We start from the raw sequence: 27,682 nt of genomic DNA, 5'->3' as shown, positions 1-27,682 counted from the left end.
GCGCGTTGTGACTTGTGACCACTGATTGGAATAACAGACGCTGCAGGTCAGGTATTTTTTGCTATATATATATATATATATATATATTATTCTCATCATTAATAACATTATAATTCAGTATTTTGTGCCTCGGTTACCGATAATTATTAATTATCAAATCCGCAAGACCTGCGGCTATAGGATAAAGAGGCTAATTCAAGCACAAGCACCGAATAGAAACCAACTTGCTATAGCTATAATACACATACATAGAAAGATAGATATACATAAGGAGTCACTTTATATGGCATAAGCAAGGCAGTTGCATGTACAGGGAGGGGGGAAAAAGAAAACCAAGAGATCGATGTGGTGGTCTGCTTGGCTGAGCTCCTGGATGTTCCTCTTCCTCCTTTATCATGTCTTGACCATTCATTAACCGTGAGAAAGAGAGAGGTCAGGAAACTTGACCAACACAGAGACCACCTCAGCTTTGTGTCCGAAACTATTATGATAAACTCCAATTATAGCTATATACATAATTATGCATCCATCCTTGCTCCATTATTTTTGTTCGCAAACTATATAAAGCTAGTGCCGCATTCCGCTGGAAGAGATGATCAGCGCCTCCTGTTGGCAGGCTCCTTCTGAGAGTTGAAGTAGACGGTGGCCACAGGGAGGCCCAGTTCCAATTGCCTGGCAAAGAAGCGAGTGTTGAAGCCGACCCGCGATGCCGGCTGGTCCACCAGCCCCAGCGCCTGCTTTTGCCTGAACAGCACCATTATGTAGCGATGGATCCCCACCGGCGGTCGAGGCCCCACGTACGGCAGAATCTCCTTCCCTGCAACATAACCATCCAAAACATAAATCTGCATGCAATCGCCCCCGTGTTTGTTACGATATTGAGGCTTGGGGAGTCTTAGGGGGAACCCTTGCGTCACCAGAAGTGGTGCGTTCACAAGCACAAAGAAAATTAACTGAGGTTCCGCCACGCGTATATATAGAGCAGACACAGGAAGGACGGGTGGAGAGGGAAGATCATTTGGTCCAAAATTGGAGAGAAAACGTGGCAGGAGACACGTGGGAGGCAGGTATTTGATAGAGAGGACGAGGGCAGACGAAGGATCAGAAACATGCGAATGCGTGCCGTCAAATGAGCTTAAGATTCTTTGCGATGCCACAGTGTCAGTAAATATCTGAGATCTGACATCTCAATCTCCGTCTCGGGACAATATAACTAATTTCAGTTTCATTCACAGAAATACATTGCGTTTCGCGAAAGAATGGAACAGTGCTTGTTTGGGACAATACCATGAAAATTAATTTCTTGTATGTTGATGACGTACCTTTATTTGGATTAGTTCCGCCAGGTATATCAACCACGATCCTAAAATAAAAGATCAGTTAGCGTGTAATAATACATAACAGCAGGATGAAGCAAGTTATTTTAGAGGAGAGGAACAGTAAATTGAGTAAGAAATAGCAAACCAGTGAATCCACTCGCGCATGCTTGGTTCGCTGGGACTGGGTGCATCTGGGTCAGTCATGACCTGCATTCGTGTACTCCATTTGTTCATAAATTGATCCCCTCGACAAGCGAAAAAACGAAGAGGGCGCATGCAGGATTATTCGAAAGCAAGAAAGACAGAAAAATGATGATGATGATGGTGCAATTATGGCTATGGAATGTATATAAACATATGTACCAGGGTGTAGAGTTCATGGGCGTTGCCGCCGAGAGTGATTTTGGGAGGGTTAACGGCCATGGAGGGCTTGATGTCGCAGCCGTTAGTAACATGCTTGGCACCAAAGTACACGGACATGGTCACGGTGGGGACAAACATGTCGACCACATCGCCGATGACGCGCCCCACCACCAGAGGATCAACGGAGGCAGACATATCGATCACTCTATATATACCTCACCTGAGCTACGCACGCTGTGCGGCGGAATTGAGTTTATATAGAAACGCAGCCATGGATCGATGAACACACACCCCTCTCAAACAAAGGTTCATGCATGGGTCCATCATAAAATCAGGAGATGCCAGTGCCTGACACCTGTGCTGAATCCCACAGAGTAAAACAGCCATCCTTCCTCTCCTCCTCCCACTTGGCCTTATCTTGCCCGTCCCTTCACATCACCACCCTACACATGTGTCCACAAAGGGCCAGCTCCTTTTAACGTTACATGCACCTCGACATGAGCAGAGGGACGCTTCAGGTTGGAGGAATCAGCGGCTGAAGGGGAGGGCGCACCATTCAAACGGTGTGCCGCGCAGCACCAGACTAGGCATTTTCTCGTCTCCTAGGTAACGCCTACTGACAGGCTTGTGGTTGTGGGCCTGTGGCAGTTCTAAAGGGTTGTTCGGCGGGTTTTAAATACGGAGGGTTACGTCACGGATGAAGTGGGAGATTCTTTCTTGTGATTGTGAACAACCCACTCATCACAGGGCATCTCTCTGTGTAAAAACCATTCTGTTTTATGTCGTACCCCATTTTAAGCATACTTTTGAGGGGGGGGGGGGATTTCAAATTTAAAACTGGCTGCACACGACCATCTAACGCTTAGATCAACCGGTAAGGAAATTGTTCTAACTGAACCAAAGAACTTAAGTTCAAGATTTGGGAAGGCAACGCAGGTGGTGAAGCCGCCACACAAAAAAGGTCCAAAGTGCTCGAATTCATATTAGTCTGGACAGAATTCGAATTAATATGGGCGCCTTGAATTCTCCATAACAAGAAGCTGACTTGAGAGAGCAGGTGCATATAAAAAAAAAAATTGCTGCTCACGGACCCTGCCGCACAGAAATCCACTAAAATCGTGGCGTTAATTTTCTTTGTATTGATCTGCTTCTGTTGTGTGAATATAATTGTCCATGAGCATCTAGGTCTGTTGATCCCTTACTTAAAAAAAAACAAACAAACAAATCACCTCAATTCAATATTTGATTTTTTTTGTTTTTGTCAATTGAATATTTGATCCGTCACTGAAATACAGATCGAGATGGGGACGAATAAAAATGCAAATGCGGATTCTAATGGAAAAGGTGGATAACTCAGTGCGTGTGCGGCTTTATATTAATTGGGTTGGGCTTTCAACAATGCATATTTATTGCCCAAGAAGAATGGGGGGCCTATGGACACCCTAAATCCAAAGCCCAAAATAATTGGGCCTATATGTCCCGATAGAAACTTACCAAACGGATTTACGGATCTAACTATCTGAGGTCCAAGCGTTCTTTTTTGTTTTTTTTTTTCGGGAATCATTTGCGCCTCCTGATTATATTTTATAGTAATGCTTTAGCAATTTAAAAATTCACTGTAATTCCAAAAAGCCTGAGCCATAGCTTTTTAACTCATTTTAAAAAGGCTTCGTTATAATATTCCTACGTTTTTTTTTTTGGTGACATCCTACGTTTTTAATTTGTACGAGTGAATTTCATTCATCAGAGCTTGTCTGCTGAGACGAGGTGATAAAGATTTAAAAAGTTGATATTAATAATTTAAGAAGTGCTTTGTAACTTTTAAAGTTGATCTCTAAAAGGAAAAAGGTACTGCGAATACCTTTGTCTATTCATTAAAAAGAAAAAAATCTTTCGAATAATTTGAATTTTAGTTCCCCCCCCCCCCCCCTAATTACAAATTTTATAAACGACGACCCTTTGGATGTAGTTTTTCCTTCCTTCCCGCAAAACATGCATCGCGTAATACGGATTCAAGTTAAACAAAGTGGGGAAAAGGGTCTGGTCAAAAACCCGCACGATAACAAGCGTTTGTGTAGTATTTACAATACATATCAATCAAATGAATTTTTAAAACAGAAGAGGTATCAAATTTAACTTTACTAAAATTCCACACGAATACAGTGGAGTTTAGCCCACCTATTATGATAAACGACTAGGAAAAATTATAGAGATCTAAACTGTTAATTAAATAACACTCGAAGCACCAGGGATCTACACAATGTCGGTCTCTGTGATCAATATTTTGCTGCAGCTAACATTGTAAGATGCAAAAGTAGTAGCAATGAAAGTAAAAATAAGCGAAGAAAAACAGGTGCTTGGAGGTTGACGGATGCAGAGTGATCAGAGATCTCTGAGGAATCGACAGCCATAGGCTTTCCATCACTGTTTAAAGAGCAAGATTTTGGGTAAGGGCCATTAGTGCTCAACATCAAGGCACGGAGAACCCCAGAAACTGTGCGCATATAAGCAGTTTGGTTCTTAACCAAAAGCCATGTCAAGCCCATGAGCTCACAATCTTTGTTGTGGATCTTGGCGGTCCTGTCCCCTGTTTTGCTTGAATTTGAAGTTGTCTTCTTGGTAAGCTGCTTATAATTCAATATTTTAATCACAACATCAAACAGGAATGATTCATGATTGAGCATAAAGAGGTTTGGTGCGGAAAAGTCTGTTAAAAATAGCACTTTGGCTGGAGTAACATCCACTCATACACTTTTATTAGTCAATGTTCGAATCAAGGCCGAGTGCCATGGGGCATGGCCATTATTTGTTTACTTCTTGGTTATGCCGCATCTCAGGTTCATAGTATCTTCAGATGCAAACAACCTTTTAGAACTCTGAGTGAGATAGAAGCTACAGATGTGGATGTACTAGTAATGCACTTAGCTAAGTGTTTTATTCGGAAACGTCAATTTGGCTAATGTCACTTAGACACTTAATAAGATGATCACTTCAGAAGTATCAGGCAGATGATCAGATGTCAATTGCAACCCTATGCAACGCACATGTGCTAAAAAGGGAAACCTGAGATCAGAAGGACATTACTATGCAACCCTATGCAACGCACATTACCATTATGCCATTCATTTAACAGCTAATAGCATAATTGTCATAATTCAAAATTTAGTGTTTGCAAATTTTGCAACCACGATTCAGAATTGGGCATCCCCATATACCTCATAGGACCAGAATAGCGACCAAGCATGTGCTAAAATGAGTATTGTATACGGCCAGAATTTTTTCTTCGACAGCTAGACTTTAAATGCATGAATCGGTTAACTGTCATTTTCAACAATTTTCCAGGGACTGAGATTTCCGGAAAAATGTTAACTGTCTTTACTAGAGCTGAAATGCTGTCGATTCCATCTACATTTGTGAACTACACAAGCTCTTGACTCACAAAGTTGGGGACGCTCCAAATGGAGGAAAACAAAAACTCGACTTTCCCATTTTACCAGGCTTGAAGAAAATGAAGATGAAAGCAAAATGATTTCTTCTCCTCTCCAATTTTCAGTAAGATCCATCCAATCTTAAGTGATAACTTTCTAAAAAATTTTATGGCGAAACACGAGAATAACTCACCGAATGGAGACTGTTCAAGCATTTGGAGCACCCGCCAAGACCTGGAAATTTATTCACATTGATGCTACTGCTCAAGCAATTTCTCTCCAATCTTCTCACATTTTTGTTCCCGACAAGTTTGCCACTGTGGGTAACCGAAAATGCCTCAGGGCAACTCAAGGGGTGTAGCCGAATCCCACAATAGCAATACACCACATCACAGGTCTCATTCGGCTGAATCAGCTCGATCCCTCTCAGTTTCAAAGCCTTTCCCAAGCCATTCACACATGTTTCTGAATCATCTGGCAGCAACGGCATGTCAGACGATGTGGTAGGAGTAGGAGATCCAAGAGCGGTGGCGGAGTAGGCAGAGTAGAGCCACGCTGCCAGCACCGGACAGCACCGGCTCCGGTGGAGCTCCCCACCGGCACCCTCTTTGGTTGCGCTACATGCAGTTTTTACCCCATGAAACAGCTCTTCTGAGAGATTCAGAGAGCACCCAGTAAGCTCGGATTGTTCTGGAACAGCAGGGATTGTTATAGGCGGAGATGGGTTTGGGACGATTGGCTGAACTGTGGTTGCGCCTGAGTAAGGTAGGGCCACAAAGCAGGGAAAGATAATGCAAAAATAGAATAACGGGTATTCTGGAAGCAGAGGCATGGTGGCCAAGAGGTATGAGATGAGAGAGGGTGAAACAAGTTTCAGTGTGAGAACAGAGGAATATGAATGAACAGAACAGAGAGGTGGTCCAGAAGAAAAAACAGAATATTGGAGCGAGCGAGGCAGGGGTGTTAGTTGGGAAGCAGAGAAAAAGAGAAGGAAAGGCAAAAGCTATGGGGTCGAGAAAAGTTTGGCAGTATGCTGCTTTGCTAGTTCTACGGTTAGGAGCCCTGAAAGGATAATGATGGGAATTTTTTTTTTTTTTGGACTGAGATAATGATGGGGATTAGCAAATAGTATAATGACCAAATCATGTGTGGAAGAAATACAATTAAGATGTTGATGAACTGATTTTCACTGTGTGCAAAAGGTGCTTCATTTCACACATTAAATGCATGCCAATCGTGTCTGCAGGGGAAGGCTAGGCGTGATTCACATGATTGGAGAGACCATATTGAATGAGAATAACGATGGCTCAGTGATATCCACCAATGGTGGTTGTAAGCTTTACTGTTTTCTTCTGCCCGTTTAAACGATGCACTACACACATTTCTCTTGAGATGTCTAGTGGCTTGGCCGGGGGTTATTGTTGTTGTATTTCTCAATTACTGCTTGGTTGATTGACAGTGAAGGATTTTTGCAGAGGAAAAAGGGGTTTAAAACTTTAAATTCCCAACTCAAAAGCACAAGCAAAAGGCAATTTCACTCTTTTAACTTGAGAGGAATGATCCCTTTATTGTCCTCCAGTTTTGCTTTCCCTTTTTCTCCTTGGCCGCCAAGACATGTCCGGGAACAAAGTGGTCCAATCCAAACATATTTATTATTTCTTTTAATTTCCGGATTGAATTGTGATTTACTTATTCTGAACACACCCAAAAAAAAAAAAATCAAAGCCCTGACTATGTTGCTATAAATTTCGTTGTGCTTCTCTGGCTTTTATTATTTGTGATGTGGATAACGGGACACAGTATCAAACTCCAAGAGCTGAACAGTACACGTGCGTTCTGCCTGGGCTGAAAATCTGAAGCCAGTGTGGAACTCAGGAACAGAACCGTAAGGCAAAATATTGCTCATCGCTTCGTGATGTGACTTCATTTTATTTGGGTGTGTGCAAGACTTCGTAACTTCAGCAAATCACTACTAACCGATGATTTGATTAGTAAAAAGCAGACGGTACCGAAATGAGATGCTCACTAAGATCATGGGGCGAAATAATTTTTTTTTAATTGGCGAAAACTAATTTGATAATTAGTTCTAAAAAGATTTTATATTATTTTAAACTTAATTTACAATAATTTCTATTCAGTGATCCAAATTCTCCCGGATTTAAAACTACTGCCAACAGAGAAAAGAAGAATGTTAAAACACTGCCACCGAAGACCACTTCACCACTTCCTTCCTGATACGAATGGAGAAAGACAAGTTGATGTCATGTCCCTTCAGATGGGTTTTCTCGCAAAAGCCCTATAGCCGAAGGACCTGTTTGCAAGAAAAATGCAGATACTTTGTTCCCTTTTTAACTCTTTTTCGGGCGAGGAGGCGAGTAATGTAGTGAAGTGTAGGCCGCAACAGGCTTTGAGCTCCGAGCTGAGTGGCACTCGCACGCTTTTCCCGGTCTAAAGCTGCGGACCAGATTTGGGTCATCAAAGGAAAAGGCCTTGCTCTCTTTTTCATTATCATGTGTATCCCTTCCCTGCACATTCACCCGATCCGAGAAAAAGAAAACAGCGCCTTTACTGCAAAATTGGATCCAGGTTGTTCCAGTTCATTGCATTTGCATTATAATGCTTGTTTTCCTCAGTCAAAGATTCTTCTTTATATACGTAAAAAAATGTATCCTTTTTCATTCCATACATTTTCAATCCACATAGTGATCTCTTGGGCGTCTCGTTCACTGAATGATTATATATGATAGGAGCATAGGTCCACCCAGTAAAAATACTTACGTATAGCATGATCAAAAGCATTGATATGTTAAAGCTCTTTCCAATGATGATTGGATAAAGACTTGAAATGTGGGCCTCAAATGACACTATCAGATGAATGAACATGGAAACATGTTACTTACGAAAATCAGGCGAAGTTTTTTTTTCCTCCTAAAATATAAGTATCTTTCTATTAGAGGCAATCTTATTCGAAACACTGTCATGCACTAAATGTGAACATCTCTCCCAACGGGGATTCGAATCTTGATTCACCACGTTGTAGGAGACTAATCCCTTCTGGGAAACCCAATTTCCATTGGTAATCAGGCGAAGTTAACTAACTACTCATAAGCTTTCGTTAGTTTCTAAGACCATGGCATAATTTGCGGCAATTTTAGCTAAACACAGATTTCAGTCCAAAAAAAAAAAAAAGCTAAACACAGACTAGTTTCATCCTTGCATTTTTTTCCCCTCCTCCTCATTCATTACTTCAGAACATGTTTAGTTTCCTAACATCGTTACCTTGGATGTTAGCATGACCTATGAAAACAAGTTAGTAAGTTATTAACAACTCCCTCACAATCGTTTTATTATTCTACATTTTTTTTTTGGGGTATTCATCGTCTTCTTCCCCGGAAGCCCAACTAAATCATTCATCGATGAAATGAATATCAGAGTCAACATATTTCTTCTTCTTTTTTTCCCTCTTCTCATCTATTTTTTCAGCAAAAATCGTCAATTCCCTAGTCTACCTTCCAAGCACACGCGTTGCTGCGAAGTTTCTGAGAAAATTTTGGGAAATAATAGCTCTCGTAACACGGGTGTAATTGGCCTTCATTACAGAGCATGAAAACCGATGTGACCACGAGTTAATGCTATACGGCAATTGACCTTCATTACACTTTCCTCGAGAGTACAAATTCTCATTACTGGAGGTACATAAATGTTGTGTCACACGCTCGAACTCCTAAGAGTTTTTTTTTTTTTTTGGTGAATGAACTCCTAAGAGTTTAGGAACACTGCTGTGCTCCCAAGACAGAGAGGGGAAAAACTGATGAGAGCTAGAGGGATTCAGAGAGCTCCCAGCTAGAGTGATCAACAGGAAGGAAGGTCTTGTGGGGGAGGAAGCAAGGACTTAGATTCCGTAGAGCCATCTTTCACGATGAAAGCCATGGCAAGACCCCAAGACGTGTGCTCCTCAAGATGGCAATGTACAAACCAAGCTCCCGGATTATCTGCCTTCAGCCGAATTGCGGCCCATCCCCCTGAAGGAACTCCCACTGTATTTCTCTCCGGAGGATCCACCAGGTTATAGTTTTCCGGGTCCTTTTCTACGTCGTAGTTACCGAACCCTCCCCCAACAATGAAGAAGTTGTGACCATGAACATGAATCGGATGGTTCTCCACATTAAGGAAGCCTGTGTCTTGCAGCACCATCTCCAAATTTGTGCCGTATTCCAATTCTATAACTTTTGTTCCAAATTCCGCGTTCATGTTCTCTTTCAATGGGTCCACTCCAGTATAGTTAAAAGCTTTGGGAGGCTTCTCTGGGAAATCAAAGGAGTATTCGCCGGTATTCCGTTTCATGTAATAGGATTCTAATAAAGACGTAGAAGGCCTCACAAAGGACTGGTTATTCATTGAAGCTAAAAAACTCTTGTTATTCAATCCCGTGCAGATCTTGTTCGCTGGACAATCCTGAAGGTTAAGGCCTATTGTTGTAATAACTCGCTTGTCAATCTGTTTTGGCACCATACAAGGAAATTCAGTAGATGCAAGGCTTCTGAGCCTAACAAAGAAGTCCCTGGCAAAATCTGTGTTTTCCATCTCAGGAAGGTTGTCATTAGCAAGATTAGTTGGAGTATTCAGAGACTTGCCTTTGAGAGCCTTGGTCATTTTGTACCTCAAGAAGCCAACAGTGGTAGAATTATTAAAAGGGAAAACAGAGGTACGATAAGGCCTTGCTGACACAACAAACATTCCTGAAGAATCAGGAATCTGGTCAGCAGTGAGTAGAACATTGGTGGTCTGACCAGGAGTAACCATGATTGCTCTCGTTGTGTATGGTTTCGTGTAAGTTGCATCAACCTCCACGACGGCCATGGTGTGACTGGCAACGGCGAAAAAGAGCTCGTCGCTGAGAGCTGCGTTGATAATTCTGAGTAAATAGGTTTTACCCCTCTCAACTAAGTGAGTGAAAGTATCTGCAAAAGCATAAAGAACAATGATGTAAATAGGTTTTAAATAGTCTTGCTGTGAAAGTTACCCTATTAGATACCTTTTACTGAACAGGGATAAAGAGGTCCTGGCAAACCATTTATGGTATATGCATCTGAATAATTTGGCCCACTTCCATACTTCATCATCTCACTTGCCATCATTTCCGCATCCACATTCCACCATTCACCTGCCGTCAAAAGTGCATATACTTCATCGAATGCGTCCTTTGAGTAAATATTGTACAATCTTGGAACAGGCAACTATGAGTCCTTTAACGCTAAAGGAAACCAAAAAAAAAAAAACTGTGTGTGTGTGTGAGGAGGAGAGAGAGAGGGCAGACTGAGGAGATTACCAAGAATGATGGGGACTTCGGCATGAATAGGAGCAGAGAAAGGGTAGGGCATGCGAGGGTAGATAATAAAAGCACCACAAACGGAGGCTCGTTGCCAAGAATAGTGTGCATGCCAAAAAAGAGTGCCTCTTTGGTTGAGCACTGTGAAATTGTAGGTGTAGGAAGTCCCTCCCTTAATAGGACATTGAGTGATATATGCCGGACCATCTGCCCATCCTGTTCTTATTTGCCTTACTCCATGCCTGTTCATAACCCCTATCACATTATTCAATTCTGTCCCAAATATAAATGAAGTCTACGCCCATGTCATTTGTGCGGAAGATTATTTCACAAAGGTAACAAGTGTACCGTGGTACAAGACCATACCAGTGAATAGTTGTGTTCCTTGCAATGCGATTTGTGACCTTAATCAAAACATTGTCACCTTCATGGACAGCGATGGTTGGCCCCGGGTACTCCCCATTAACTGTTAAAAGCGGCCTACTGTGGCACAATCGAGTCACATTTTTCCACTCAACCTGAAAATCATATACCAAAAGTATAACACCTCAGAAGCCAAGAGCTTGATGTGACTACAAATTTCCAGTGCTCACACATATGTGCGTGTGTGTGCGCGCGAGAAATATAAACAGACAAGTTAAGGAGAGAAAAACATAAGAATCTCACATTAAACTGAAAGATTTTGGTGGTGGTTGCAGTAGATGAATAAGGTGGAGCAAGGCCTTCTAGTGCCACTATAGTTACCATCAGCAGTGAGAAGAAATAATGCAGGGATAGACCCTCCATCGTCTCTAAACTCGAGCTCGTTTTTGGATGTTACCAAACTCCGACGCATGGATGCCTTTATAAACCTGTTGAGTCAGTCCTGTTCGTTGATGATGCTTCTTCGAACGAGATTTGGTTTCGCTATATTCTTTGCTCGTTTTTGGGGTAGAAGACATATCTTTAGTCGCTGCAGCCTGCAGGGGGTTGGTAAAGAGAGCAAAGCGACGAGCGAACATGTCAGAACGGGTGATAGAGAATGATACAAAGATAAACACAAGGGAGTGTTTAGTTTATACTACTATATCGCTAATTAGCTATGACGAAGAACAAAAGAGCTAGCACGTTCATGGCACGTGATGTTGTTGCACGCTGAGGTCTCGTCGAAGATGTTGTCAGCTCCGCATATACTAGAACCAATAGATTCTTCATGAAGAACTAGATTCCGGCCAGACATGGAGGGATCTGTGAAATTTGCATTTAGCACGGATTTGGAATATTAAATATCGTTTTGGACAAAAAATTGTGATGCCCTCCTCTCTGTTCTATTTGTCCCATACGTTTGTTCGCGCACAGAGTTTAGAGTTGTGTTTTTCTGGGAGAATGACATTTACGTTCCAGAAAGTGGTTTAATGACATTTGCGTATGTGTTGCGGTTGCGGACAAATAATTCAATTGCGAATTGAGAATTAGCTTTATGTGCAATGAGCCTCCTAAAATTATAATTATCTGAATCATATTTGCAATTTATTTTTTAAAATTTTTGCAGGCACTATCATACCCCCGGGTGTACAAGTTAAATAGAATCATTAATTCAAGTAAGATTTTGAGAAGAATAACACAAAAGAAGCCTATAAATTTGGCTTCAAACTTTTGAAACCGAGAGATTAGTTCTTTAAACCTTCTACACACAAAAATAAAGCTTTCTGTATATGAACGGAACAGAACGCGCCAAAAGCCTTGCGAGAGGACAAGGCAAAGGGCTGAGAAAGGTGTGATCTGGGCGGCCCTTGTATTGGCCTTCTATGATGGTGTGTAAGCTTAACTGCTTCCATAATCTATATTCCAGAAATTTTTAAATGAAACCAAACCATGACTTAAAAAATAAATTATGGAGAGAATATGAAAAATAGATTTTGTAAAAAAATAATTTTGAAAAATGAGACTGTTTGAATAGTTGTTATCAGAAACATTTTTTATATATACAAATTACTAAAAAGGCATAAGTTAATATGATAATTACATAAAAGATAAATTTTATGATATATTTTAATTTGAATGAATAAAATTGTTAATAATATATTTTTTTACCAACATAATTAATAATACATAAGATAATATAATTAATAAATAATTGATATGTGTATATATATTTATAAGATATAAGATTAAATATGTTTATAAAAAAATAATTGAGGGATGTTAAAATCATATTATTATTGAAATCTTCTCTGACAGGCACAATCATACTCTTCAATTTAAACCAAAAGCATAATTAATTCACTTCTCCTGAAACCATGGTTTTGGCCCAAACCATAATTTCGGATTATTTCTCCAAAATTGATGCTGTTTAGATGACATCCCACCCAAACCATGGTTTTGAGGGGCACTCAAACAGGCCCGTACACGTCTCTGAGGCACAGCACATGAGCAACAGCCAGCAATTTTTTTTGTTTTCAAGGTCTTTTAACGCCCCTCTAATTTTTTTCCCAAAAAAAAAACCTTTAGGTTTTGTTTGCTATAAAGCATTGAGAATTATAATTAAGTATTGAAATAAAAATTAAGAAAATATATTAAAATAGTGTTTAATATGAGTAATTACTTGTTAATTGGGATTGACCAAACCTATATAAGTGGAATTGGAGTCCAATCCCAACTAGCAGGTAATCACTCATGTTAAACAATTTTTTAATATATTTTTTTAATCTCAATTTTAATCATCACTTCTTATTCTCAATCTCTCATATCAAACAAAACGTTAGCATCCAAAACCTGACTAAGGAGTCAAGGACGGGTTTTACTTTGATCTAATCGCGGCAAGGACTTGGCACTGCAAGCCAATAAAAAGAGTGTTTAGTGCCATTAAGAACTTATAGGGCAATGCTGCAGAGAGAATTAAACAGTTTTAAGTTAAGCTGTTACTTCCCCACAAGTGTGATTATTCAAGCATTTTTGGGTCCGAATACAGTGTCTAAGATGATCATTTTGTTGACATCATAGACAAATTCATGTTGGCTTACTTTTCGGGTTAAGAAGTACAAGACCAGTGATTGCCCTAAGCCATGCGTACTTGGAAGCTTTCTGATCAGCCTTGAATCCAGGTCTAATTTATTCATACTCCCAGGCTTGGCCTTTGCCCTTTGGATACGTTTATGGGGACCTTTAGTTTAACAGTTTATTAGAATGCTCTGAACATAAAAATGTAACGTGCCAGAAGAACAAGAGAAATGATACTCAGAAGTCCGAAATGAAAGTGAGCGTCATTTATTTGTAATTTGGCTTGAAATTTGTATACAACACTGTCTTCGTCCATTATGAATTAATGATTTACTAACAGAGGAGGTGCCATTCCATTTTGCTTACCCCCTTGCTCTTTCAATTTGATGCGTTTGATTTTAGCAAATCAAAATATTGAGAAATTATAAATGATGAGCGGTTTCCATAGTGACAATCGAGAACTATCACTTAATCTGCCAAAGTCGGCAAATTCAAATAAAGAGCTCTTCGCCTGACTTTTTGTCGATGTCTTCCCATATTTTGTCTTTTCAAAGACAAAGACATCAGCAGACTACAGTAGACATTTATGAAACGAAGGAAGCAAACACTCTTAGTAGATTTATTTGAGAATGGTGAATGCAAAGAAATCACCATGACTAGTACAAAGATAACTCAGAGCAAGCATATATGTATAAGTATGAACAGATTTATCAGCCTAGTCAACAACAAATGGGACACAGCACTAACCCATTCTCATTACAGTCAGGGCACCTTACCACAACAGTTCTGCCCTTCTCCTTCACCACCATCACCACCTTACAGCTCCCATGACAATGGAAACATGGCAAGAACCTCATATCCCCACACCCCTCACAAACAAACCCTTCCTTTTTTCTGGGCAACCCTTCTAGAAGCTTTCCGAGCAATCCTTCTTCAGCTAGTCTCAACACCTCTTCAGCCCCACCAATGTAGCTTCCCTTCACAAACACTCTTGGAGGCACCATTCCATCTCTCCCCTTCCCCTTCAACAGCTCCTTCAGTTCTTCTTTAAATCCACGGTCCATCGATACGTCTCGCTCGCACATTACCACACCCAGCCCTTCTACTGCCCTTCTTACCTCATTGCAATCCTCGAATGTCTTGCGTACCCCTCTCAGCGTCGTCGTATAGATCACCACTCTGTCGTCCCCGTTTGGTGGGCATATCTTCTCGAAACGATCCAGTGATGGATTGATCGAACCGGGTTTCCTGATTTCCTCTCTCGAAGGCTTCAAAACCCGGGACTCCTTTGCAAGATTGAGCCCGTTGGGTTTGCTGTTCTCTTTATTGAAGGCTGGGTCTTTGATGGTGAAGGGTTTAGGTGGAGGCAGAGGAGAGAAGCGGAAACTGTCGGTGTCGAGGCCTGCCATGAGCTCCCAAGAATTAATGACCTCTGGTTCGGAACGGAGAGGACGGGGTTCGGAGAGTGGGCTGGGGAAAATGGAACCGAAAGTGAAGCGAGAAGGCGGGGTGGAAGGAGGAGGTGGGTCGAGGTTGAGGAGGCCATAGGTGGTGGAGGTGAGGGAGACGATATGGTGACCAAGTGCTGAGCTTCCTAGTTGAGAAAACTCATCGTCATGGTTGAGGAGGTTGGAAGAAACACAGCCCATGGATCCAAAACTTGAGGCTTTTGTGGGTTTCTCTGTTAAAAGTCTGAATCTTGGAGAGGAGACGTAGTAGACAATGACGATGGGTACTGGGTAGACTTGAGGGAATGACTAGTTCATTAACCAGGGAGCTTGTTTTTGAATTGGGTTCGGCTTCGGGATTCCTCATTCCAGAATGAATTGTTGATGTTGATTTTGAAACACCTTGGTGGCCCCACGGAATTGGCGCTAAAACCCATTTCAAATTGGAGTTAAGTGCTACGATGCCAACATGCACGGGCGTGGAGCCTCCTCATTTAATCTGCTTTTCTCTTTTCTTTACGCATTTTCCTCTTGTGATGAATATTAAATGCATTGCCATTGCCACTGTAATCACGAATCATCTGTTCATCTGTTCTAAGTTTCCAGTATAAAAATATAAAATTGGGCTCAATTTAATTTACAAGTCATGAAAATGGGAACTTTTCTTAAATTTTGTTATTTTGTTCCTTTTTAACATATTTTTAGGTCGCAACTTTATTATTATTTTTACAATATTTTCCACATATTTTGATCGATTTTAAGTATGACAAATAATTTTTTTTAAAAAAAAAATCAAGTTACGAGTTATATTTCACAGACTACAAAAAAAAAAAAATTTTGCACTAGCTGCTAGTTAGAAAATTAACTAACATGGAAACCATTGAGATTCGAATCTCTCAGCTTTAACTCTTTACGTTCCAGGGTAATGATAAACGAGATGTGAGAAATATGTTTATTTTTCCACTAAGTTCATTCACATAAGTCGATAAAAATATGTTTAGGTATTAAAGAAATAAACATTTTCAATAATGCAACGAAACTGGTATTAAAACTTGCTCTTGTGGTCTTATTTACAACACGGAAATAAGACAAGGCAGTATGCAGCCAAGAAGACTTTAGAACAGCAAAATATTGGGAGCAACCGCAATTGGATTGGATAGTAGCAGACTAGCGGTCATCCCTGAAGTTTCATCAACACACTATAAGCCGTATACATTCTGAGTTAATTACAGTTACAAATTTACAATTCTAACTGTACAGGAAGCAAGACAGAAATGAGCATCCGTGATAATGGAGTTTCTACAGTCAGCTTCCACCACAAAAATTACGGAAGCTTCCTGGGCAGTCCGCTTTGTGTTTCCCTTTGAGGAGAGGAGGCAGAGCAGAAAGGCGTGCACTACATAATGAAGGCTCATGAATAAATTATTACAAAAGTTACGTCTATAAATATCGAGGGGAACGACATGAACTAAGCATTGAGGACATCCATCTTCTGAGTCATCTCATCTACTGTTTCATCACTCACCTCCTCAATCGGTTCCTCCTATGCCAACAACATATTTTAAAAGCCAAATAATGCATAAATACAACTCAAATGCACAGGGTCAAAGAGTCGAGCATGTGGAAGGATTTAGGCAGTACCTTGAGGTTGTCGCGTGGTTTCACACCTACGCACTTGGATGCACTAATGCTGGCACTCTTGAACAAGCTACGCGTATTGGCATTGGAGTTGGGCTTGGCGGGACCATTTTGATAATCAGCATCTGTCCCGTTAGACCTGGGAGCACCCTCAACAGTTGTTCCAACACCAGCTGCCATGCGCTTTTCAGAATCCTCCCCTTCATTCTTTTCATCCTTGGCTGCACAAACTCGCTCTCTGCATAAGCGCGATTGCCACAGTCAACACACGAGTCTCTCTGTAAGGTGCTGCATACCAAATTCACAGAGCTTGACCTCTATGGTTTACTCAAACTTACCGAGGTAGGGAGGCCTGCTGTCTCAGCAATGGCATGCCCCTCTCACCTTTGCCATAATGCTCTTCAAGATGCGCAAACTGTCGCTTGAACCGATCAACCCCACTAAGTAGCCCAAAAGAAACAAAATGAATATTACTTGCTGAATTATTCAGTGTCAGAGAAGCACTGAATTCGACACTCTTTTAATGACCCACAACTTATATATGCTCTCCAGGTACCCTGACTCATAATGAGGAGGGTAAGAGTAATGTTCAGCTTTCACCAGGGTAAGTTTTCAGAAAATCCTCAAACCCAAGAATAAATACTCTAAGGCAACGCAGGGCAACAATAACTGGGGGATGAAACTTGAAAAAGTGGAGCACAAAATCAAGCAGAGAAAGTTATTTCCATTCAGAAAAAAGGAACGCGCTAGACCAACCAAACTAGGCCCTAACTTGTACTCTATATATATTGGCGGTAACGTATTTGATACTGACACTGTATGATTGCGCCATCAGAATCATCCAAGTAATCTAAGAAAGGATATAGTATTGACTTCTCAAAATACAGTTAACTGCTGTACCTTGGATACATAAAACTGGTCTGCTCTCCACCGGAAAGATACTCGTCGAGCATCTGCGGATGATACTCTAGAATCTGTTTACACAAACATAAAACAGATTATTGACATGACATGACAGTATAATAGATTGAAGCTAGAGTGATCCAATCATATTGTCATACCTCTCGATAAATCAACTCTCTAACGTCATCTTTAGTCAATTTTCTCCTCTCAAACTCAAACTCAAGTTTTGAAATGGGTTGAGTGGATGGTTCGCGATCCACATTCGATAAACCTTTGAAGTAAGGATCAGTTAATGCCTGCAATTACAAGCATAAGAAAATAATTGAAGGACAAGGAAAACTGTCTCTGAAGATTATCTTAGGATTTTTCATTCAAAACAAATTCATTCGGCATATTTGGTAGATTTATATGAGTATCAGGAGATCAACCTCTTCAGCAGTTGGACGATCCTTAGGATCAAATGCAAGCAGACGCTGGAGCAAACGAAGAGCCAATGGATCGGCATTAGGGAACTTTTGGGGAAATGGAACAGGTTTCTTTTTACGCATGCCACTAAGATACCTTCTAGCCTTCTCATTTCGAATCTGTGAAATTAAGATTATTTACAAGGGGAGCAAAGGAATGGAAGTGAAATCAAGCTTAAGAAACAGCAAATAGTAAGAAGCTAACTTTTACAACAAGACAGGAAGCCTTGCAGCGTGAAATGTACAAGTTAAGAATTATAGTATACTAAGGGCTCGCCTGTTGATGTTAGAAAGCTGTAAACTAGAATTGGATAAACTAACCCTGGCAATGGATTCAGGAGGAGGAGTCCCAAGTAAATCAGTTATGAGATCCAACTGGTTCACCACATTTTTCCCAGGAAACAATGGCTTCCCCAAGAGAATTTCTGCAAAAATGCATCCAATGCTCCAAATATCAATTGCAGCGGTATACTGCAAAAGACAGAGATCTTAAAATTAAGAGCATGCGTCGAAATTCTGAGGTAAATTCTTGGGTCTTACAAATAAAACAAAAAAAAAATTGAGGCAGTTCGCACTAATGATAATGAGTTTGCAACTAAATTGAAAATCAGATACGCCTATGTGCAGCCATTAATAGAATATGCAGCAGAAACTATCAACTACAAGAAACTCAGCATGACGACAGCACAAGGCAACTAACCACTCAAAGCACTGAAACTCTGAAAGGTTATATCGTTCTAAATTCAAGACTAATTTATTCTTTCAGAAATCACCATCAGGGGAGAGGTAAGAGATACAATTATCAATCAGGTCAGCAAAAACAAGAAGATCAGAGCGACAACTCTTAAGTTACAGGATAACATTAATACTGTCAAATTTACATGAGCAAATGAGCAGTAACAGGTAGCATCGATGCAGTAAAAATAGCATTGCCCTAATTTTCTAGGGAGGCATAGGCCCCATGGACTACAGAAAAAGGGGGGAGTAGTGGCAACTATGAAAGATGAAGAAAAGCTTACTTTTGAGAAAAATGAACCACATAGTTCAGGGGCACGATACCACCGAGTTGCAACATAGTCCTTTGTCAAAGTGGGTAAGCAAAGTCAGCCAACGATAGTTAAGAGTTGAGACAGATATTTTATGGAACAAGAATGCAACAGGTTTCCATGTTACGCACGGCGGACTACTCACCGTCCAGAATATTGTTGATGGAGCATCATTAAATGAAACTCGAGCAAGCCCAAAATCACATATCTTTAGTTTGCAATCGGCATTAGCAAGAATATTTTTCGGCTTTAAGTCACGGTGAAACACATTAGCTGCAAGAACAAATATTACATCAGTTTATAATCAATATAAGTAAAAAGTGAATACATGGTCAAAAGGATACCAGTATGTATATATTTCAGTCCTCGAAGAAGTTGGTACAAGAAAAATTGGTGATGCTCCGGAGTAAGATCATCATTTGCCTTTATTACTTGATGAAGGTCAGACTCCATCAGTTCAAACACGACATAGATATCCCTGAACTCTCGTCGAGATGGAGGAAGCATGATATGCTTAATTTCTACGATATCAGGATGTTTGAGCAATCGAAGGAGTTTAATTTCTCTTAGGATCCTCGTGGCATCTGAGACATGCTCAAAAACATCATTAATCTTCTTTATTGCAACCTTTTCACCAGTATTGGTGTCAATAGCAGAACCCACAACGCCATAACTTCCTTTACCAATGACTTCTTGAACCTGGTATCTACTTGCCTCTCCATATTCGGTGAAAAACTCTGCTTCTACCTATTTGCTTGCCGGGATGCATTATGTACATACAGACAATTAGCACATGGTTGAACTATACAAGTACGGATGATAATTTGAAAAAAGTATCACTCCGTTTGATCTCTTCTTTTGACTAGAGCGATATTTAATGCAGAGAGCATAATAAAAAATACGAACGGGGTAGTCCATCAACATCAATCAAAAGTTCAAAACAGTTACTTACACTAATTCTAAACATTCAATAATGATATTCATTTCTTCGATCAGTGTACAACAGATTTTATGGGATAGTAATAACATGGAATCCCAAAACATATAGGGCCCCAGAGAAATGATGATATTCCAAGTTTTAAATCATGTCTGTAAATGTTACGAGCAAATAATTAAAGTCCACACCGTCGACTGACTTTCCGCTTAAATTGACGGGTTTTTTTTTTTTTTTTACCTCAGTAAATCTGGCGAGACACCAAGGGTGGCCCTTCTTTTGGCAAAAAAGTTAAATATAGCGTCAAAGACTGATGTGAGCTAGTCCTTCGAAACGAGAAAACAATAAAGAACCAAAAACATAAAGTTAAAAAAAAGAAGAAGAAGAAGTAAAATCCAAGAACTAACGGGTTAACTAAACTGTAAATATCATGACAGATTAGAACCGCGGGGAAGGAAAATCTCATCAAGAATAAGAGAAGCGCAAAAAGCAGAAAAGGTTTTCAAGGAAGACCTTCTTTTGAGAAGCCATAGAACAAAACTTGAAACAGGACGGCGTAGGCAGCTGGATAAGGATTCAAGTTAGAGATAACAAAGACTTCCGGCTCTTCACCTTCCTCTGTTGGCTGAGAATACCGCAAATGTGTCCTGAATGCGAGGCTATTATTGGTCAGCAATCACCGATGTTGATAATAGGTTCATCAGATTCAGCGGTAACAGCAGAAGAAGGACAACGTTGATAGCTCACTAGGATTGTTTGACCACACAAATAGGCCCAACTGGTTCTTCGGTTTTAACTCTCCGCCAATCGTGCCAAGCATGCCCCGCTGCTCTCTCACTTTCTCTCTCTTTTGCCCGATAATCGTTGTGTTAAAATTGGATTGTCGTCTTGGGACTTGGAGGATCTCCCATCTTTGATTTCGTATATTTGTTGCCACAAGGCCGATGGATGCGGACTGACCGTAACAGAGGCAGCTATAGGGAATTCTCCTATCACAGATCCGCCATCATCTCGTCTCGGAAAATGTTTATACCCCGCCGCATGATTGACAGCTTTGGCTCTGACTCCTTTTTCCAGCAGCAAGAATTAGAAAATATATTGTTTTATTAATATTATTACACACTTTTCTTCACCGGTAGTCAGGCACAAACTATTGTATGAATATGAGATATTATTATTTATGATTTATATATAATAGTATTAATTATCAAGCATATTTAGTAATAGCATGCTTATGAAAATCAACATTTATACACATTAACTCCTCTAATCGTTAAAAAAAATACTGTGTTTTTAGTTATCTGTATAAATTATCACATTAAATTTATTACATAAATATATGATTTTACTCTTAATTTATTATTTTGTTGGATTTTTTAGAAGTGTATATATAATAGACAAAGTTAAAATTAAAAAGTTATTAAATTTTAAAATGAAATCAATGAAATTAAATATTTTGCTCGGTCTTTATAAAACATATGGAGAATGTCTTATATAATACTTCTCTTATCCTTAATATAAGACTTATTTAACTAGTTTGATTAAATTAAAAAAGTTAAATAAGTTAGTTAAATATAAAAAATATGACATGTTTTTTTTTAAAATTATTAATATTATATGAGTACATAGAATCATATAAGTATGCTATAGTTATTAAAAACAAGGTTGGCTTAAAATACGAAGCTTTGTTTTTCGGTGCAAAAGTTTGATTGATGCCCACGGAGCAGAACCGCTGTGGCTAGTTGTGTTGTTGACTTTTACAAGTCCTTAGCTGCTTCTGAGTCTGATTAGAAGTAACGGAGAATGACAATTGAGGATGATATAATAAAATGGGAAAACTAACACGTAGGATCATGTAGTTTTGTCTCATTTTAAATTAGGTCCTTAAAGTTATCTTTTTTTATCAAATCCTTAATGTTTTAATTATTATAGCTGCTCATCTTTCTGTTTAAAATAGGGCTAACCATTGTTAAAGAAGACCACTGCTATTGATCTCCAAGAACTTTCATCCTGTAAGGTCGCCTGTATGGTCGGTGACAGTGATATTTCAAGTATCAATGGTGTTGGCCATCTTTAACGGTGTTAACCTAAATCTAACGTTGTTTAAATAGAAGGATCTATAGCTGTAATAATTAAAACATTAAGTATTTGATAAAAAATAAAATAAATTTGAGGATCTAATTCAAAATGGGGCAAAACTAAAGGACCTGCATATTAATTTTTCCTAATAAAATTAACGTAAATTAAGGATATGCTTATAACTAAAACTTACAACTCAAATTTCCCTATAGATCAATAACATCTCACTTTAATCCTTTTATGTTTGGTTATCATTCTCGCAGAACTAGTTCATTTTGGCCCGCTAATTTTCAACAGACTTTTAACAGAAGGAGGTGGTTGCACCAAGATCGGCAGCGGAATCGATGGATCAGTAAGCAGTTTTATCGTGTCGTTGAATTTTGATTCATTTCCAGTGGGAATGCTTTATTTTCCCAAAAATTAAAGGAGTGTTGGGTGATGATTGGTCCCTACTTATATGAGTTAGGCAAGAACTTTTCGGACAGGGAAGGTCTCCAACAAAATAATGTTACAGCGGGCTTGTCTTGTTCGCCTCTTACCCCATGATCACACCGAGCTAGCTAGTTTATAGAAGTATTTATAAAGAATGATTTTCCTGTGTCAGTACTTTGAAGTGTCAGTTTGAACCTGTTCATTTTAAATAATTTTATATTATACGAGATAAATTTTACAAAAAAAATTATTTCGTAAAGCATAAAAATAATTATCCACAGTGAAACCAAGCGGATACTCAGAAAAATTAACCAAGTAGTACAGCGATATTACAAGGACCAATTGGCTCTTATTAATATGAGGTTGACGGTTGTGTGCTTGTGTTTATATAGTATGGATATTTGGCAGCTTGGGTGGGCCAGATCGACCTCCTGGACCCTGGCTGTGTCAAGTATTTAGGCAGCAGTCACCTTTCTGAATGAGGTAACCGGTAAGCCCCTGCTCAGAGTGCCGGAATCATGCATGGTCCCACACCCGTAACCTGCAGATTGTTACCAGTCATTTACAGTGTATTTAATAATTGTTTTTTAAATTTTATTTTTATTAAAAAAAGAAAAAGAAAAAGAGAGGAGAGATGATAATAATTTATAAATATAAAATAAAAAATTTTATAAGAATAAATTTTAAAAAATTTATCAATTTATTACTTTTCCTAAAACATGACAATGGATTACATATAATTTACAATAAAAATTAGTAAACTAGTATCATCACCCACGTCTTCATTTTTCCCTTGCATGAATTTTCCATGCCATAAAAGTGTTGTTTATGCCCTCAAGGTGATTTCTTCACATTCTCATTTGTTCATTACTACTAAAATACTGTTGTCTGCTGTTAACTTTGAGGGGTAAAAAGCAAATGGCGGTTTATTCCTATTTTTAAATTCAATTTGTATTTTTTTTTCACTTTTTTAAGAAAATTAGTAAATTACTCACTGTAAAATTATCGGTAAAAGCGTCAGGGTGAGCTGACATTGGCCCTATTTAGATTAATATTTAAAATTATTTATATTCCATTTCAATTTAATCAAATTTATTCTCGGTCCAGAGTCCAGACGTGTAGTCCCGTCGGCTCTAATGTGTTAACATGTGTTGTGAGTTATGACTATCTGCCACCGCTTTCGATGCTCCCAATTTCCAGACCCCTCTGACTCTCCCTGTTCGGCCCCCCTCAGTCCTCCATGGACCCCTCCTCCATCCCTCCTCCCCCCACCTTCACCGCCCCTCCCACCGCCGTTCCTGCCTCCGCTCCGGCCCCCTCCGCCAATCTAACTTCTGCAAACTACCCTCCCTATGCTGAGGTAAGCTTAAGACAGCCAACAATACATTAACTTACCTTTATGCTTCTTCTTTTCGCTGCTAACCTCCTCTACTTTCATCATGCCCCTTTTCGGGTTCTACTCCAAGTCAGATGATACGTACAGCTCTCGCGGCTCTCAACGAGAGAAACGGCTCCAGCAAGAAAACCATTGCCAAGTTCATAGAGCAAGCCTATCCGCGCCTTCCCTCAAACCATCCCGCCTTGCTGACTCAGCATTTAAATCTCTTGAAAAGCAACGCTCTTCTTGTTATGGTCAAAAAATCTTACAAGCTCCCTAAATTTGATGCTTCACCTCCCACCGCCCAAAGAAAACGGGGTCGCCCCCCCAAGCGCAAGCCCAACGCCGACCCGCAGCCCCAGCCCCAGTCTCTTGTTCGGCAAAATGCCAACCCTCAGGCGACGAGAAGGGGCCCCGGTCGTCCACCGAAAGCTAGGAGGAACATAGTGGACCAACCTGGGCCGCCAGCGCGATGGGGGGGACCACCCGGCTCGCAAAGACCTGGGTGTCCTTCCAAGCCCAAATCCGAGTTGGCATTTTCTAATGGGACCAACTGGCGTCCTGGTCGCCCTCCCAAAAATCAAACGAACACGACGGCCATCCCCTTGGCCCCTCCCGGTCCCGCTGTACTTGCCAAAACAGTAACTTCTAGCACAGTTCCCACGGTACCGCCAGACTCTAGCTTACCAAGTATACCTTCAAGAGGTAGAGGAAGACCAAAGAAGAATGCCGCTGCAGTGCCTCCATCGGGAGCTATATTACAAGCTGTTGGAGCTGGTCATGGGGCGCAGGGGTAGCTAGACCCAGAGCTCCTGTCAGAAGATCTGTCGGCCCGCCAAAGAAGGTAATTCTATGAGTTATGCATACAAAATAACAAAATTTTTGCGGGCTCGGGCGTTTCTATCAATATGCCTTAATAGTTCTTCTCCTGTCCAAGTTAAGGATTGTTCTTATGTCACTTGCTCAGCTTGCTAGTGATGTGTTTTCCTAACGAAATTATTGAATGCATTGTGATGGTGGAAGATAGACCTTTTTTCTTTTTTCTTTTTTTAAATGGAAGATAGACTGCGACTTCAGTGTTCCACTCTTTTCTTTTCTTTTTCTTCGGGGTCAACGTCTTCCTCTCTTTTGTAATGTTTGGCTTTATCTCTTTTTTCATATTTCATCTCAAAAAAGAAAAAAAGGAGAAAAAAGCTTATCCTCGTGATTTCCTTATTATTTTTTTGGTTAATGGAGAGGATAGGGTCGGTTTCTAATTTCTATTTGTTATGGTCTTTGGTTATGTATCAATTCTAAGACATGTTTCATCAACGTTTTGTTTATACTTTTGTGCTGATCACTACCTCATCCCATTAGGCCTGGACTATGAGTAAACTTGAGCAATATTCTTCTCTTGCTGGCGATAAATGACTAAACACATTCTATGGTGATTTTACTTCAGAATCAGAATCCTAATTGACAGGCGCTATTGGGCATATTTGTTCCACACAGATTTTGTGTGTTGCCAATTTGGAGCACGCAAGATTAGTAAATCCTGCAGTTTGAATAAGGAAATTTTAGGATTGTAGAGAATATGGAGAGTTCTTTGTTGCCATATATGATGTAGTAATTATTTTCTTTTGTGTTTGGTTCAGCATGTCCTGCCTTCTGTGCTATCTAAATTTATGTGAATTGCTCGTTTTTATTGCATTATTTTGGTGGAAACAGGGAACATCTGTTGAGGAAGTGTTGAGGAGCAAACTTGAATATTTTGTAAGTTTAAACAGTCTTTTCCTGAATGCTCAATTGGTCAATTAATTAACTTGTCATAGATGTGATCAATCATGTCTCTCTTTCGTCATAACAGCAATTAAAAGTGAATGAATCTCTTGGTGTGATCAAGCCCCATTTTAGCATTGCGAGTCCACTCAGTGCAATTGCAGCAGTTCAAGAATTAGAAAGACTTGCAACGATGGACCTCAATGCGCCGTTAAGAAAGGAAACACAAGAACTGCCGCCATGGCAACTGGCAGTTCGTCAACCACAGCATTTTTGTCAGCAACTACTGCAGATGCCATCACAGCATCCGTTTGAAACGCAGTAACTATTTCCACCACATGCAAGTGGTTCAAGAACCCCAAACTGATGGTGAAAATTCGCACAAAAGTGTTTTTAAGAAGGCGCATGAGGCAAAAGATCTGTAAATCAAAGTAGGAAGTGGCAGAAATGATTTTTCGCTGAAAGCATAATGAATGTATGCATATAAGCTTTGGTATTTGGGTACTGGCGAGTTGTTCGCCATCCCTTTTTCACCTTTGGTTATACTGAGAAGGGAAAGACTTGTGTTTCAGGATCATGAACCGTCCTATCTTTTTGAATGTTCGTAACTGAAAAAAAAAAAGACTGCAATAGGTTGGTTTAATAAAGTTAGTTTTGTGGGAAATAGATGCTTTGCCTGAAATAATATGTTCTGTCTGTGGCTGCATCTGCCCCGTTAGGTTTCGATTTGTTTTATTAACAAATTATCGATCTATATACATTATGAAGTTTCTGATGAGTGGCAATGAATTTTGTGGTTTATTTTACAAACTTCATGTAATGCATAAAACTTGCGCTATAGTTTACCTTGATAGTGGGTGGTGCAAATTCTGTGGTTGAGATGGGTTTTTAAATCCACATATTTAGGTTTGCTGCTAGCAAATTCTCTGTTCCTTCGGGCCATAGAGTTAGACCATAGCTGATTCTATCCAATCTGAACAATAGAGAGAAAACCAACAGAAATTTCTTCTTCCTTTTTGGGCTAGTGTCGCCCAATTAAAGCGAAGTGTGCAAGGCAATGACCACATGAGGCGCTTATAGTTGCCATTCAGCTTAAGCTTTGCCTGGTCGGCAGCATCGTTGGTGGTTGTCTTGTTATGTTTCTACTTTGCCTATATTAGTGTTGTGTGACTTTTAGTGGGTAAAATTTCATTTCCCTCTGTTGTGCTGTTTATTTAAGTGGAAACAGTTTCTATTATTCTTGTCTGGTTAATTTATGCAGATGTGGCTTGCATTATCCCCTGCCCCCAGCATAGCTCATGCACGTCTCCGATGGCGTTGTATGGGAATAATCGGGGATTTCGGAGAATACTTTTGAAACTGTACCTTTCTGGTTTTCTGGTCTTGCGTTTTTTTTTGGGGGGGGGGTATTTTTATATAAAAAAGACTGAAGTAAAAATGAGTACGGAAAACGAGGAAACCAAGTAAACGGAAAATGACGGATGTCTTTATTTTCAGCTTCTTCTACTTGGTTTTTTTTTCCCCAACAAGAATTAGCCAGATTCAGCGGATTCCTTTTTTTCAGTCTGAACGGTAAGTTTATCTCTGTTTTTTTTATCGGCCCGAACGGTAAGTTCACCTCCAAAGTCAATATTCTCATGTGCTACTTGTTTTGACATTGGTCTTGTAGACATTGACGGCAGACTCTTCAACACCATACCAGCCGCCGCTTCTTTTTTTTTTGACCAGCATGCCAGCCGCCTCTTTACGTTCTTAATCCGAATAAAACAAATATAAATTGAATACAACTAATACAGGTTGGTCTTGATAAGAAGTTATTTCATAATTTACAAAATCGTGAGTTTGAATCCTACTAAGGATCTTGTTTGTGGTCTATTTGCAAATAAATTTACCTAATTATTTTTGTATAAAAAATATAAATTGAATATAATAGACATAAATATGTAATAAATAATCCAATAAATGTGAATATAAAGTGGTGGGATCATTTCATAAGAATGTCGAAAATTAGATCGAGACTCTCCATTGATCATTGTCCGATTGCTGTAAATCAAAACTTTCTGACGTGACAACTAATCACCTTAAGAACCTCATTGAGAATTTTTTTTTGGACCAGAAAACTCATTGAGATTAGTGGAAACTTAAAGTGCAGGTAATAATTTTTATATGCATTAATTTTGTTGT

The 27,682-nt window shown here is 39.7% G+C and overlaps 6 protein-coding genes across 6 annotated transcripts; 1 reads left to right on the top strand and 5 right to left on the bottom strand.

The window, feature by feature from the left end:
* Positions 1-213: 213 nt before the first annotated feature.
* Positions 214-1,948, bottom strand: LOC114742961 (protein MOTHER of FT and TFL1). Its single transcript, XM_028931191.1, has 4 exons — positions 1,683-1,948; positions 1,465-1,526; positions 1,323-1,363; positions 214-817 (listed from the first exon to the last, which is right to left on the bottom strand). The coding sequence occupies exons 1-4, from the start codon at positions 1,875-1,877 to the stop codon at positions 597-599; spliced, it is 519 nt and encodes a 172-aa protein (XP_028787024.1). The 5' UTR covers positions 1,878-1,948; the 3' UTR covers positions 214-596.
* Positions 1,949-3,729: 1,781 nt separating this feature from the next.
* Positions 3,730-6,090, bottom strand: LOC114742946 (uncharacterized GPI-anchored protein At4g28100-like). The gene is made up of 2 exons (XM_028931176.1): positions 5,304-6,090; positions 3,730-4,306 (listed from the first exon to the last, which is right to left on the bottom strand). Exons 1-2 carry the CDS (start codon positions 5,940-5,942, stop codon positions 3,959-3,961), a joined length of 987 nt encoding a protein of 328 aa, XP_028787009.1. The 5' UTR covers positions 5,943-6,090; the 3' UTR covers positions 3,730-3,958.
* A 2,872-nt stretch (positions 6,091-8,962) lies between these two features.
* LOC114742820 (laccase-1) lies at positions 8,963-11,225 on the bottom strand. The gene is made up of 5 exons (XM_028931036.1): positions 11,106-11,225; positions 10,806-10,957; positions 10,440-10,681; positions 10,146-10,274; positions 8,963-10,071 (listed from the first exon to the last, which is right to left on the bottom strand). The coding sequence occupies exons 1-5, from the start codon at positions 11,223-11,225 to the stop codon at positions 8,963-8,965; spliced, it is 1,752 nt and encodes a 583-aa protein (XP_028786869.1).
* A 2,683-nt stretch (positions 11,226-13,908) lies between these two features.
* Positions 13,909-15,234, bottom strand: LOC114742886 (uncharacterized protein At5g39865-like). The gene has a single exon (XM_028931113.1). The coding sequence runs from the start codon at positions 15,065-15,067 to the stop codon at positions 14,138-14,140; it is 930 nt and encodes a 309-aa protein (XP_028786946.1). The 5' UTR covers positions 15,068-15,234; the 3' UTR covers positions 13,909-14,137.
* A 661-nt stretch (positions 15,235-15,895) lies between these two features.
* Positions 15,896-20,901, bottom strand: LOC114742885 (mitogen-activated protein kinase 9). Its single transcript, XM_028931112.1, has 11 exons — positions 20,365-20,901; positions 19,262-19,664; positions 19,063-19,190; positions 18,891-18,950; positions 18,193-18,342; positions 17,836-17,991; positions 17,566-17,703; positions 17,405-17,478; positions 16,843-16,944; positions 16,508-16,742; positions 15,896-16,409 (listed from the first exon to the last, which is right to left on the bottom strand). The coding sequence occupies exons 1-11, from the start codon at positions 20,380-20,382 to the stop codon at positions 16,335-16,337; spliced, it is 1,539 nt and encodes a 512-aa protein (XP_028786945.1). The 5' UTR covers positions 20,383-20,901; the 3' UTR covers positions 15,896-16,334.
* A 2,701-nt stretch (positions 20,902-23,602) lies between these two features.
* Positions 23,603-26,308, top strand: LOC114742819 (HMG-Y-related protein A-like). Its single transcript, XM_028931035.1, has 4 exons — positions 23,603-23,722; positions 23,833-24,584; positions 25,448-25,492; positions 25,587-26,308. The coding sequence occupies exons 1-2, from the start codon at positions 23,603-23,605 to the stop codon at positions 24,535-24,537; spliced, it is 825 nt and encodes a 274-aa protein (XP_028786868.1). The 3' UTR covers positions 24,538-24,584; positions 25,448-25,492; positions 25,587-26,308.
* The last annotated feature ends 1,374 nt before the right edge of the window (positions 26,309-27,682 follow it).

The sequence above is a fragment of the Neltuma alba genome, unplaced genomic scaffold, assembly GCF_004799145.2.
Source record: "Neltuma alba isolate B1F8T4 unplaced genomic scaffold, ASM479914v2 tig00003893_pilon, whole genome shotgun sequence".
In the NCBI taxonomy this organism is placed as follows: Eukaryota; Viridiplantae; Streptophyta; class Magnoliopsida; order Fabales; family Fabaceae; genus Neltuma; species Neltuma alba.
The sequence above is the reverse complement of the archived record's forward strand: the minus strand, read 5'-3'. Positions and strand labels throughout refer to the sequence as shown.